At 35.9% G+C, this 14,594-nt stretch overlaps 1 protein-coding gene and 1 long non-coding RNA gene across 3 annotated transcripts in view; one reads left to right on the forward strand and one right to left on the reverse strand.

The window, feature by feature from the left end:
• LOC113619870 (protein NipSnap homolog 3A) lies at positions 1-10,252 on the reverse strand. Of its 2 annotated transcripts, XM_027105339.1 has the most exons (7): positions 10,062-10,175; positions 9,047-9,132; positions 7,294-7,504; positions 5,052-5,210; positions 3,400-3,549; positions 942-1,028; positions 1-852 (listed from the first exon to the last, which is right to left on the reverse strand). In XM_027105339.1, the coding sequence occupies exons 3-7, from the start codon at positions 7,418-7,420 to the stop codon at positions 776-778; spliced, it is 600 nt and encodes a 199-aa protein (XP_026961140.1). In that variant the 5' UTR covers positions 7,421-7,504; positions 9,047-9,132; positions 10,062-10,175; the 3' UTR covers positions 1-775. The 2 variants fall into 2 exon arrangements, with proteins under 2 accessions (XP_026961140.1, XP_026961139.1); XM_027105338.1 differs by lacking the exon at positions 9,047-9,132 and having other exon boundaries at positions 10,062-10,252.
• The window catches only part of LOC113619872 (uncharacterized), a 26,934-nt gene continuing 21,725 nt past the window's right edge, over positions 9,386-14,594 (forward strand). The window contains exons 1-2 of the long non-coding RNA XR_003432569.1: positions 9,386-10,156; positions 14,066-14,187. This is a non-coding gene — a long non-coding RNA (uncharacterized LOC113619872). The remainder of the gene's footprint in view (positions 10,157-14,065; positions 14,188-14,594) is intronic.

Below are 14,594 nucleotides of genomic sequence, written 5' to 3' on the forward strand. Positions count from 1 at the left end.
TCAGATTGTATATGTAGGCTTTTATTAGGGCAAACATTTCCATAACCATAAATATCTCATTAAAACAAACAGATGACCAAGTACCTTTGTTAAACAGTGATTTAAAATGAAGTAAAAATTAGGAAAGTTAACTGTAAATGAAGATACTGCAGCATATAAACCAATGAGTCATCAATAACTTTTAATACCAGGACCTAATAACATTATTTTCCATGTAAGTAATTATTAATGTGAAAACCATAATTAATACAGATGACACAGGTAACATTGTACTCTTCCATAGTAAAGAAATATGTTTAATATTTTTATGAATCCTATCTGGTAGTATAAAATAAACTTTAATGGACAAAAACTTTTAAAATCTCAGAAAAAGACATGATGAAAAGGTTAATAATGTATACAAATATTTTAAAGATATTATCACAGGTATGGAAATGAAAGAATCATTTGAATGTAAGAAAATGCTATAAAAGCAGAGGGTTATCAAAATAGAGAAAAAGAGATATTTGGAAACAAATGAAAAGTCAAGATCCTATAGTAATAGCAACTATTTTTAATGTATGACAGATACTGAAATGCCTAGGCAAAAAGGAACAGACTGTTTACTGAAGTGGTGGTGATAGTGGACAGAGGTAGCTTTTAAATATGCAAGGGACATAGCAATTAACTTACCACCTCCATCAAATAAAAGTGAGAATCTCTTGGGAGAATTTAAGCACCATTAGTAGACACAGCTTATGGCACTTAATGAAATGCTTCATTTATCAGTGGAAGACTATTTCAATGGTGAAAATGACATAGGAATCAGAAGTGTATTCTGCTGAGACCCAAGGAAGTTAACACTCTCCCGAACTGGAAAAAAATTCATAAGAAGGTATATAAAGTTATTGACTAAATCAGATTTGTTCTAAGAATAACTTGTGCTTAGTGAAATAGCTTACCAGCTGCCACAACTCTGGGATCCTCATGAGACTGGTGTCTCCCAGCTGCTCGGCTATCCGCACTCTCGTTCCACCAAAGAACATGAACTGCAGAAATAAATAAACCAGAAATAGATTGTAAAGACTGTGGCATTGCTCAAATAAGAAAGACAGAAACATTAATCAGAAACTGTAACTCCTATTCTTTAAATAAAAATAGTGATTATCAACAGGGTAACACTAAGTATATTAGTGATAAGATTTCAGAGGGGTGAGCGATCTGGGAGAGAAATTTATAAACATTGTTTCCAAAGTTTCCTTACTATAAATAATGCTGACATAAATTTCATTAGAGCAGCAGTACATGTATATCTATAATAAGAGCAATGTTGATGACAACTTCTACTAACATTTATTGGGTACCTACTGCGTGTTGAGCCTGGTTTTACATTTTGTGTGTATTAACTCATTTAGTTTTCATAATAACCTTCAGTGGTAGGTTATTATTATCATCATTTTATGGATGAGGAAACTAAGGCACAGTAAGGTTAAGTAATTCACCCAAGGTGACAGAGTTTTAAGTGGTGGAGCTGGGATTCAAACCCAGGCAGTCTGGATCTGATTATTTTCTTAACATAAATTCCTAAAATTTAAATTGAGAGAACCAAAGAGTATCTTACATATATACACTTACAAATGTACAGTGTATATATTATACACTATCCTCCAGAAGTGAAGTACTGATTTATACTCAGCATATTATCATATTCCTAGTACACTGAGAATGAATTTAAGATTAAAAAGTGTGTGCACACACATTTCAGTAGTTTTTTAAATAAAAATTCTACACGTCTATTATAGTAAGTTAGAGATTTAAAAAACCTTTAATGTCATCATTCAAATGTGATTATATATTTTATATCCTTTCAAATTTCCTTCTTGTATAACTAAAAACATTCATATTTCCTAGAATGTTGTCAAAAACAGTTGAAAAAATTAAGCTTTTTATTTTATTGCCAAATTATTAAGGGGGGCAAGATTAAGCCAATACAACCCTACATAGTACAACAGTACTTGTTTGTCCCCAACCCCTCTAATACTATATCTATATAATATGTTTTTATTAGGTAAAAAATGGCATCCAATTATTGTTTTAATCTGCAACTTCTTTAATATATATTAGTCATCTGTGTCATCTTTGCATAAGCTTTTATTTTTCTTTTTGCTTTTGGATTTCATTTATGTTTTTTTTGGTATGCACAGAAATTTGAGCCTTTGTACAATAAAATCATCAGTTCTTTTCTCTCCTTCATAGTTTCTTCATTTGCTTTTGGTTTAGAAATGTTGTTCTCACATATTATTAAATAAATTTATCTATATTTTGTTTCAGTAATTCTATGAATTCAGTTTTTTAATTGATATTTATAATCCATCTTGATTTTATTTTAGTGTATGGTGTGAGAAAGGCATATAATAATTGTCATAATTTTTCTCTTCTTCATGTATTTTCCAACTTAAACAAACATCTATTTTTGCACAGTCCAACTTTTTTTTTACAATATATTATTAAAAGTTGAATTTCTGGGCAACAATCAGCTCAACTGTGGATATGTTAGGTTTGAGATGTCCATTAGACATGAAGTGAAGAATATGAGGCGGCAACTAGATATTATGAGTTTTCAAATATTAAAAGTCTTAGCTATCCTTTCAGATAAACTTTAATATCCCAAATAGGTATTTTATTAAATAAATCAATATAGTATACATACTATGTGTATATAAGTAGTGAGAAATGGGTAATTTTTTTCTTTGGGCTTGTCCATGTCCATTTAATATTTACAATAACTATATATTACTTTTCACCCCCAAACAACCCAAGTAATATTATTTTAAAAAATCACAAATGGTACAATAGTACAAACTTTCACATATAAAATAAATAAGTTGCTGAGAAGCTTAAAAGTTCCCATCACAAGGAAAAAAAAATTGTACCTATGTGAGGTAATGCATGTTAACTAAACTTATTGTGGTAATCATTTCACACAATATATACATATATCAGATCATTATGTTGTACACCTTAAACTTACACAATGTTATATGTCAATTATATTACAATAAAAGTGGAAAAAAAATCAATAAAACTCCATTCAGAGATTATGTAGATTATGGAAAAAAAGATCATGAAAGGAATAGGTGATTTCTTGAGGTCCTTTCCAGTTTTAAAAATTTTATCATTTTGATGTATCAGAGAAAAGAGCAGTTCAGTATTTGAAAAAGGCTTCATAAGGTATTAATATTCTAAATAAATAAGATTTAAAACAGGTTTACTCAACCCTTAAAATCACAAAAAACTAAAAATTTGGCAATAAAAGGTAAAATACACTCAATAATGAGAAGAGAGACAAACTGACCCAAGGAACTTAACAGTAGATCACCAATATACTTCACAATTTCATAGAGAGATGGACAACTGTACCTCTGTTGAGTATTCCATATTCTGCATGGAACACTCCAACTAATTTTGTGTAGCCTTGATTGACATGTGTATGAACTGCCCTTTTAAATGGGTCACCCCACAGAGCTGGCCCACCAGGTTTCATCTGAAAAGTAGCCAGTTCATAGACTCCTGGAATAGGGAGAAAAATAAGTATTTTACTGAACACATTCAAGCAATTTGTAATCCTGTCTAGTTTGGTTCCAGTGGAAAGCTAATCTATATATAGATTTGGAGGATCATATACATATACATGTTTATGTAGACATATTTATTAATAATTTGCACTGTGCTTTTATGTTTAGAAAGTCCTTGACCTACTTTAAGGATGAGTTGTTAAGCTTATAGAGAACAAAGAAATATTTTTAATATTTTAAAAATATTTTTAATTTATAAAATTTATCAATAAAATTGTGAGAAAATAATGGAATAGGACCTTTTAGCTGCCTGCATTTACACTTTTATAATAGAAATGAATAAAGTATTTTCCAATCTCTTACAGTTCTGTTCTTCTTTCCAACTTCTACTACTTTTTTGCTTTATATAATTTCCCCCTATAGGTTTCCATTTCTACCAGGAACAGCAAGCAAACAATGGACCTGAAGTGACTGTCTCAGAGTTTTTGAGGCAAAACAAACCCTAAAGGAGGTGGTTTTATTATTCCAGGTATATAATATCCAGGTAAATACTTGAAAAGTATTTTACCTTCTGGGTGGAAGTATAGGGTGGGTGGACAGAAAGAAACTAGGGGACCAGCAGATTTGAGAAGTAAAGGAAAAACATGCAAAAGTTACTGAAGAATCATGAATAACATAGAGGAAGAGAACCAAGATTTGACATTGTCTTTGAAGCCCACTAGTTCATTTAGATGGTGCCTAAAACTGAGGGGATCTAGGTGGATAAGGATCTAAATAAGACTTTTCAAATCTCTTGTAATCCAAAATGCACTACAGAGTTGGGAATAATGGGGGAAATAAAATAAAATTTAAATTAGTTTATGCTTTTTCTAATCTGACCTTTGTTTAAAACTGGATTGAGGTAATAATTTCTTTAAGTCAGCAAGAAGTGAAATCAGGAAGAAGACAAATCTTTAGGAATTATTTTCAAACTGAGAAATAAGAAAGAGGAAGACATAAAAGTTAGACTACAGTAATACAGCTTGGCAGTTCCAGTTAATTCATTCCCCCCAAACAGTCAAATTTTATAAGCAAATTTGTACTTCATGATTTGAGATTAGTAGTAATTTATGGAAAAATACTTTTATATCTAAAAGTTTGTAATATTTAAAAATTATGACAAAATATCATACACTATCCCTCATCTACCCACATGTGCTCTCTGCTCCCAAGGCCCAACTTCTCAACCTTTAGTGACCATGTCAACTTTTTCTATAATATAGCTAAACTTTAAGTATCAGTATGATACCAATTTGCAAAAATACTCCATTATTTAATGCTCAATTTTTAAGAATAAGCTAAGAGCTCCAAATTATTTTTATCTCAACAATCAACATATGTTCCTATATTATGCAAAAGATTAACTTCATTTTTTTCCAGTAGAACTTTAGTTTTTATAGCTTAAAATCTTTAATATTTTCTCCATCAAAATTCAGTGACTAAGACGGAAGGACTTACCTTCTTTTGGAGGTTTTTCTAATTTGCACCATGGCACCAGATAAGTAATTTCACTCTCTTGTTTATCAATAAGAGCCAAATTTGGAATGAGAAATTGTTCTTGCCATTCCTTATCTTTGGCCAAGGCTTTCTGAACTTCAGTTCGATGAGCAAAATTGTCTATGGGATGAAAAGGAGTAAGAAAAATAAAAATGTCTGATTTAAAACCACCTGTACTTTTTCTGGGTTTCATTCAATTTAGTAAATGTTCATCGAGGACACATAAGGACTGTGTTATATCACTGGAGATACCAACATAAGTAAATGTGACGCCTGTCCCCAAGCTGTTCATGGTCTAAAAGGGGAGTAGGAAGTAAACAACTGATAATATATAGTAATGGGCTTTATATGCTCTACCACTTAGTAGGTAGTTGTGAGGCTTAGGTAAGTTATTGAATCTTTGTGTCTGTTTAACTCCAGGGCTGAAGTGAGGATTAAATGAATTAGCACATGAAAGGAGCTCAGAACAGTGTTTGGCACCTAGTGAGTACTCAGTATCTGTTAACTATTCTTATTAATTTTATTGAGGCATTTAAATTATGGCGCCAGTTTAGAAAAAGACTATTTTTCTTTGTCACTGGTGATGGTGATGAGTGGTCAGGTCAAGGTATAACTGAATTAAATTGAACATAAATGAAATTAAGATTTGCTTTTTCAGCCTCTTCTTTGAACAAACAGCTTCCAAAGAAATAGTGCTCATTCTCTTACTTACTGTCATCCATTCTTTTTACCCAGTACTATTTCTCTTCTGTTTGTTACCCATATGTTACTAACATATAGGCCTAGTACTAATATTTACTAATAGGGCCTTATAAGACTAATGGTAAAAGAGTTTTGTATGGTTTACGTTGCAGATAAGGAATAACAGCCTTCTTAGAGCATTAGTAAGTTATATCAGGACCTTACGAGTAATTTCTTAATGGGACGTGATTCAGCTGGTGGTGCATTAAAGCATAAATTGTGTTTTTTTTAATAAATTTATTTATTTTTGGTTGCGTTGGGTCTTCGTTGCTGCGTGAGGGCTTTCTCTTGTTGTGGCGAGCGTGGGCTACTCTTCGTTGTGGAGCTCGGGCCTCTCATTGCGGTGGCTTCTCTTGTTGCGGTGCACGGGCTCTAGGTGTGTGGGCTTCAGTAGTTGTGGTTCGCGGGCTCTAGAGCGCAGGCTCAGTAGTTGTGGTACACGGGCTTAGGTGCTCTGCGGCATGTGGGATCTTCCCAGACCAGGGCTTGAACCCGTGTCCCGTGCATTGGCAGGCAGATTCTTAACCACTGCACCACCAGGGAAGTCCCATAAATTGTGTTTTAATGGGGTTTGTTTTATTACAACAGGGAGAACCCCTAAACTATGGCCACGTTAAATACAGAACGAGTACTTTTCATATTAAAGTACTATATGACTATTAACTTTGGACACTGATGACCAAACACTAAATGAAATTATTAAAAGTTCTTTAGATATCATCAAGTCCTGATGTGACTTCACAAAAATTTAATATTGGAGTTAAACATGCTAGGGATTCCTGTAACCGTTCTTCTTGTAAACCAGGGGTTGGTCAACTTCAATATTGAAAGAACTCACTTCCTTTCCTTTACCTCCCTAGCCTAGTATAATGACAGTGAATTCCTTGAAACTCTGGGGGCAGAAAAAAACCCAAAGTGGTCCTGAAATATAACAAAATTATTAAATCTTAAGGATGGGTGAGGGCTTCAAAGTTAACTATCATCCCCTATCAACTTCTATTTCCCTAAAGTCCCTAGATGTTTGAATGATTTCTGCTAAAACATTGATATCCAGCTATAGCTTCAATATAAAGAAAAAATAATTCTACTTTCTTTTATGATCCTAACTCACTCTGGTTCTTGCATTAACTGCTTTAAATTTTTCATAAAAAATCTTTACAATAACCATTCTAAACTTTTTTTTCTAGAATTAAAGTCTAGCTTAGAATTTTATGACTTGGAATTGGAGATGCCACATTTTCCCAATATTGCTTCCCATATGATAATATAAAGGTTCCAGCAATGGGCTGTTAAGAGGTATACTGTTGGGAAGAATCATCACTGAATTAATTTTTTTGGTATTGCTTTTTTAGTTTTACTTAACCTGTATGTATTTATAGTAACATAGATCCAAGAACTAAGTCTCATGTAATATCTAACTGAATGAAAATCTGTACTGAATACTTAAGCTGATGACTCATACCATACTTCCAAACATGAAACACTTTATTCATTCTGCCTCCAAATTCTACAGTCCAGAATCCAACCAATTCAGAGTGAGCTGTCCGAAGATGAATGTTTTTCTTAACATTTTCCAGGAACTCATTCATCTTTGAGGGCTTAACATAACAGGTACGAAATTCATAGAATGTTCCATCGTATTGTCTGGGGCCTGTAGCAAAAGATGAGCACACCTGAAGAAAGATAAGGCAACTTGAAATATTTGGGGAAGGTAGGGTTTATAATATTATGTTACAAACAAATCTGAGTCTGGAAACAAGGGACACTCATTAAACTCATAATCTGTTTCGACTTCTGTTGTCCTCTCTCCACTGAATTTGTTTAGAGATATGTCAATAAAGATGCCTGCTTTAAACATTCTAAATATATAGCTACTGTTTCCTAGCAGGGGCTCCACCTTTAGTCACTTTTCCATGAGAAGCTCCTAAGAAGGCACTGGGTCAGTCTCTTTACCAAAGGACAATTAGGATCCTAATAAATTTTACAAATAGTTAGGATCCTGATAAATTTTACAAATAGTTTATTATCCCTTATTTAGCTAATATTCCATCTGTATTGAATAGCATATGTATTAGAGTTAAGCATTTAAAACAATTTTTTAACATATACAGGTATTTTGGCTGGCACAATGACAATGTGTTTACTGGCAGAAAACTAATTTTTTTTTTACGTTCTTAAAACAATGGAAATTGCTGGTCAGGTAGAAGTATTTTCTAAATCCAGTGAAGTGGACCACTAGTCAAAAATAGGACAGGAGTGTAACTAATGTAATAGGAAACTATGACTTAGCCAGTTGCATTGTACTATGGTGATAGCCTGTGTAAATGCTAGAAAAAGGAAACATCAGTAAGTTAGAATTGTCTGAATAATTATTAGGGTTTAATTACATATGCAACCTGAAGAAGGGCATTTAATCCACCCAATTATAGCAGGTTGATGGAAATATCCCTTAAGAACCATTCATTACTTTTGTAATAGTCATATGCTCACAATGTAAATTTCTAATTGGGTTCTCTGAGTAAACTTAACTTTCAGTAGATGCTTTGTGTATGTATATGTGTTTGTGTATATATATATATATATATATATATATGTATATACAAATATATGTATATACACACATGCGCATACATATACATTCATATAGCATTCTAGTTTACATATCCATCGTACATAAGTTTGGTTAGCATGTGCACATTTCCTGAAGCTGATTATACCAGAATTATCTATTAAAGTAGTTTTGGTACTTATAAGGCTATTGATGAATTTTGGGCTTATACTGACTACCTGATATGTCAAAGGAAAGCAGTAGGCTTCTTCCTCTGACATATATTTTGTTTACAAAACACAGTAATGCATATATTTTACTTAATTGTGTATAAGGCTTAATTATAATAATCTCTCTTGAGGTCATTCCATGTCTATGATGAGTTATACTCTTATTGCCCAACTGACTTAAGCTTGCCATCAAAAACAATTGCAGCTGCCCCTGTATTTGACAGATATTCTTTTTGTGCCATCTTACTAAACTTTACTAACAGAATGTTAAGCAAATAAATACTGCCTAGTATTTATAGTTTAAAAATATTATAAATAAAATATAAGTATATCAGATATCAGAAAATGGGCCAATAGGGTACTTGTAACAATTGCTTTTTAAGTTGCTTTTCAGGGAATTTGTATTTGGAGATCAAAATATGTAATCAAAGGCATACATTTTATTATCGTTGGCAGAAGAACGTGTCCTCCTTGTATCCTAAAGTCCATTCTCTACGTCTGCGTCTTTATTCCTGTCCTTCCCCTAGGTTTGTCAGAACCATTTTTTTTTTCATTTTTTTGGTTGACATTTAATAACATCAAAGTTCAGAGTAAAATTCTAAGGAATAATTCTTGGTCCTGCCCCAATAGAGAGAATCAGAATAAAGACTGTATTGCTGATCTTGGGTGAAGGGGCCATTAATGGTTCCTCTTTAGTCTTCACCAGAAAGTCAGTCTCTAGAGTAGATTATAATCCCCTTCTTACTGCTCTTTGAGAAAGAAGTAAAAGCCTAAACACCAAAAGGAAAAAACCTCTAGGTTAGATTCACAGAATAGGCCAATTCCTGACAGTTAAGGCTGAATCACAATAATCTATTTTGTACATTTTTTATCCAGATTAAATAAGTTGTCATCATCATATTTGCTACGAGGTTCCTGACACTGCCTGACTAGGGCACCAACCTCAGGAGACAGTGGCATCTGGGCAGGATGCTTCACCACCTGCACCCTGGGCCCCCTCTTAAAGGTTCTCTGCCTGCAAAATGCTGGAAGGTTGTGTATTTCGCTTAATAGGGGGAGGCCTGTCCTATTGCCCCTTCAGTCTGGAGGGGCTTGTCAAAACACAAATCAGTAAGAGAGGCCGGACCAGTGTCTAGCACAGGCCCCAATGCGGCCACAGCGCTTCCGGGTACCTAGGCTAGAAACGGCGCCTGTCCACGATTGTTTGCGAGCCGGCCAGAGGCGACCCTGGCATTGGGTCTTCCTCTAACGGAACCCTTCCTCCTGCCGCGCATCCCGGGGTCCGCCGCCACGGGATTCCGAGACTTGTACTAGAAGTCGGCTCTGCGGCAGCAGAACCACGTTGGCAGGTCTGGGCCCGTAGGCGCATGCGCGGCCCGCGCTCTCCCCGCAGACGCCCCTCCCCGCCCCTCCCCCAGGGAACGATTTGGGCGCGTCTCGGACGGCCAGTACCTGAGGCGCCTGCGTCCGAGCGGCCAGAGCCTTAGTCAGGCTTCTTCGGAGGGCAAGCATGGCACGGCTTCGAGCGCCGAGAAGGGCAGCGGCCGGTATTCTTCCTTGAATTCTTTCTCCTGTGGCTTCCCGACTAGCAGGGAGCGGCGCCTGCACAACTCCCGGACGCAGGATCGGGGCGGGTCGGCTCCTCCTCCTGCGTTGGGGCCGGGGGGGGCGGGTTGGGGGGCGGCCGGACCGCCCAGTCTGCCAGGCGTCCTCCGCAGCCTGAGCCCCGGACGCGTTTGGTGTTAGCTCTGACCCTTCCTTCCACGTTGGTTCCCTCGAACGTTCTTACCCCCAGCGTCAGAAATGACATTAGAATTAGCTGAGTGCTGATGTCGCTCCTGTACCACCTGTCTGGGCCCGTCGCCTCGTCTCCTTGCGCACGTGTGTACAGTTCCTAAAAGTTCGTGTGTAGGATGCGAGTGTGTACGACCAAGGAGCCTTCACTTTTCTGTTCTAAGTGCATTCTCCTTCCCCATCACTGCCCACAGCGCGAAGTTGCAAGGCTCCTAATAACTTACACTGGATTTTCCGGGAGCTCAGAGGAATGGGCGCACCGAGCTAGATATGAAAAAATCAAATATAAACATACGTTGTTAAAATTCTGTGATCCTTAAAAGCAAAACCTCTGGTCTAGTCTCCCCTGTCCCTGATTATTGCTCACCAGAATAATCACCTTTCAACATTTCGAGCTATTTCTTCTGACGCCTGTTTCTGTATTTTTAAATAATAGGCATATTTTGCTATTTCTTGTGTTTTTTTTGTTTGTTTTTTTTTCGGTCTAGATAGTATCTATTGACTCCTTCTATGGAAGAAGAGGATTTGTATCTCTAGTATAACACTCCCCCCAAATAATTTCCCTTCCTGCGGCTAATAATATTTACATGAAAAATAATCAGTTAATTGATTACATCATTAATTTACATTATTTACATCATGTTAATGTTTATGTTATTCTTGCTAATAGTTACATTATTGCAAACATTAATGCAATATTGCTTATATTATTAGGACTAGGGGGTTAGTTGTACCTTGTACAATGACTTGAGTCATCTGTTCAGAGGAAAGGAGGCTTTTTAAAATTAGTAATTCCAGAAGGGCGAGTCATTTTTTCCAGATGATGGGCATCCATTTCTAACTAATGAAGACAAAACAAAGCATCATCTGTGCCCAGACTGGATCTTTATGTTTAAATTTATTTTCTTAGACTCCCCCCTCCCCAACCCCAGAATTAATTTATTCCCTCATTCAACCCATATTAAATTTCTTCTATGCTTCAGTCACTTTTCCAGAAACTGGGGTGCAGAGGTGAACAAAAGACAAAGTCTGTGTCCCCTTGGAAGTTCCAGGTTAGGGGAAACAGATAGACAAATGAAAGAAAAATATATCAGGGATTAATAAATACGTCGAGGAAAGACAAAGTAGGATATGGAGAATAGAAAGTGCTGGAGGGAGGTAGCAGAGACTGCTAGCTCTTTCCCAATGCCATTCTTGTCCCAACCCCTCTTAAAAAAATACTAATAGAACCCAGGCAGCTTGGTGCATCCACGTGACTTAAGTCCTGGCCAGTGGGATGTTTTAGCGCATTTATGACCTACTGTAAGTGATCTTAAAGTTGTGTAGGAGGGGTTGTTTTCCTCTTTGCCTTTTTCTTATTTCTGCCTGCTAGAATGTGGATGTAATGGTTTGAGTTCTTGGTCTTTGAGGTAGAAGCCACATGCTGGGGATGGCAGAACAACAAGAGAGAAGCAGCCTAGGTTCTGACACCAAGGAACACCATACTAGGAGCCCTGGACTGCCTGTCTCTGGACTTCTTCCACAAGAGAATTCATCTTCTAGTTTAAGCCACTGCTATGTGGCTTATGTCTATGATCTTAATCATAGGAAGGTGACTATTTTTTTATTTCTCTTTTTCATTTGTTTCTCTTCTTTTCCTTATACTTATTAATCACCAGATTCTTTGCCAAAACTCAAAATGATTAAACCTGTTAATCAGTTTATCAGTTTCATCTTCTAGAGATATCTTTCAGGAGTCTTTTCTCTTGGTCCAGTGTGGACTAAGCGTTCTCTAAGGTGGCCCTGTAGTAATTCTTGGATCTCCTTTCACTGATCTCCTGGGGAATCTCGTTTGCCTTGTGTTGGACCTCATTTTTCCAGGATCGTGCATCTTGTTTTTTCCTCCTAATTTTAGGAGACAGCACATGGGACTTAAACTTTTGAGACTTGCATCTCTTAAAATGTCTTTATCAACCTCCTTAAATTTATAGTTTGGGTAGGTGTAAAATTCTACATTGGAAATAATTTTTCCTCATGTTTTTAAAGGCACTGCTCCATTGCATTATAGTTTCTAGTGAGACATTCATCCCGTTCTGATTCCTGATCCTTTGTATGTGACTTATTTCTCTCTGGAAGCTTTTATGTTTTTCTTGTTTTCCCTAATTTTTTGAAATTTCACAATAATGTTCCTTGGGATAGATATTTTTTCATACATTGTGTCTCACTCAGTTGACCCCCCTCAATCTGGAAACTCTTAAATTATGAAAAATTTGTAATGTTTCTTGGATTTTTTTTCTTCCTCCTCAATCTCTGGAACTTCTTTTGTTCAAACATTATGCCTCCATTTGAACCTCTAATTTTCTTTTTCCTCCTAATTTTTTAATCTTTCTTTTTTCCTTTTTTCGGGGGGGGGGTCATGAAATGTTCCAATTTTATTTTCTAACTCATGTAGTAAAATTTTAAACTTCTAATTTCCATTGTTTATGTCCAAGAGCTCCTTTTTACCCCTTTTTCCAGAATGTTTTTTTCCCCACTCTCTTCAGAAATATTAGCCTCTTTTTGTTTCATGGGTTCTATATTTCTGTCTCTCTGGGGACATTGATTATAGGTGTTTTCTTTTTAAATATTGTTGTTTTAAGTCTTCATTTGAGTTCTATTTTGTTTTCTATCTATTTTTTCTGTCTCTGGTACTGGAGTTTTTCCTGAAATGTTTTTGTATCTGTCTCTCAGCTCATATTTTGAAGTTGGACTATAAAAAAGCTCTGTGAGTTTGGGCGGGTCTTGCCAAGTAATGGGCTTTAGTGTAGGGTGATCTGACTGGGCAGTTTCCTTCAGTAGATGCCCATCACCCCACTGTTATTATCTATAAGTTATTTCTATTTTTGTCTAGTCAGTTTTCTCAGCAAGGAAACTTCTGGTGTCCCACCTGTGAGGTCTAATCTTTGTTGCCAGGTTCTTGAGGCTAAAGACAGAAGGAGGCCAGAGATCTCAATATTTGGTAGTATCTTTCAAGAATATATATAATATATATATACATACATACATATATATATATATCGTTTAGGCTAATTTGCTGTTACAGATTGACACCAAAAGCATATTATGACTCAAACACTATGAATTTTATTTTTTATGAGAAACCAGAGTGCATTTACCTACTTGGCAGGCAGCTCTTCTATACATGATAAAGACCAGACTTCTTCCACACTGTGGCTTGGCCACCCCCTAGAGCCTCCTCATTAACTGCATCCAACCAAGAGAAAGATAGAGGAAACTTCCAAGAATATTTCCAAAAGGAGAATGCTTACAAGATAGGAGTAAAATTTATGGCTACAACTTAGAATTAGGTAAACATTGTCAAGTACTGTTAGGTGCCTAAGGCAATCTCCTATTTATTTTCTCACAGGTTTTAATTATCCTCAAAATGCTATAAGTTAAATTTTATCTCCATTTTATAAGTGAAAAAGGTGAGATTTTGAGACATTAATTTCCTCGGGTTCACTGCTGTTATGTGGCCCAGCCAGGACCACTTTTTAATTATTGCCATCTGGTCCAATGAGTGTGAAAGTGCATTTTACACTGTACGTAACAAATAGGTATCAGTTAAAGGGTGGAGGAAATTATATGAGGTGGGGAAAGGCAAGGATCCACTTGATGATGTCTCTGCTTGGTTTTGTCCAAAGGTCAGCCTCATCAAATCTGAAGAAGGAAGTGGGAGAGGTGGATCCAACGCTGGCCCAGCTGCATAGGAGGGCAGTAGCTCTACGTGTAAACTCCAGATGCTTGTCCTTTGGTGACATCACTGGTAAGTACTTTCTTTGTGCTGCATCATTGTGTGGCCACTAGGTGGTGGTATAAACTAGTTTCCTTCATTAGGCTTCCAGTAGTGTGCGCTATTTTTGTTATTTTTAAGTTCCTGTAAGTTAACCTGTAGGTATTTAGAGTGGAGTTGTCTTACAGTTCTTCTTTTTTTGTTATATGGTATTATGTATTAAAGAGAAAAATTTCAGTAAAGATGAATTACTTTCAAAACTTTTATGAGTTACTTTATTATTAATATATATAAATGGTAATAAAGTAACAAATTTTCATTCAGTGTTTCTTAGCAAGTATCTTACTCATATCAGTGAATATGTATTAAGCACCTGTTGTGTGTTGAGTATTGAATTAAATGCTGTGGGGAAGGAAAAAGACTGGATACCTCTTCTTGAG

The sequence above is a fragment of the Aethalodelphis obliquidens genome, unplaced genomic scaffold, assembly GCF_003676395.1.
Source record: "Aethalodelphis obliquidens isolate GAN/ISIS:26980383/991018 unplaced genomic scaffold, ASM367639v1 scaffold7, whole genome shotgun sequence".
Lineage (NCBI taxonomy): Eukaryota > Metazoa > Chordata > Mammalia > Artiodactyla > Delphinidae > Aethalodelphis > Aethalodelphis obliquidens.

Excerpts from the sequence above, each read along its gene's own strand:
- LOC113619870 (XM_027105338.1), bottom strand. The coding sequence starts at position 10,121 with ATGCTTGCCCTCCGAAGAAGCCTGACTAAGGCTCTGGCCGCTCGGACG. Across the intron at positions 7,505-10,061 it reads CTCGGACGCAGGCGCCTCAG|GTGTGCTCATCTTTTGCTAC; the intron begins GTACTGGCCGTC and ends ATCTTTCTTCAG. Across the intron at positions 5,211-7,293 it reads GTTTCATGTTTGGAAGTATG|ACAATTTTGCTCATCGAACT; the intron begins GTATGAGTCATC and ends TTCATCCCATAG.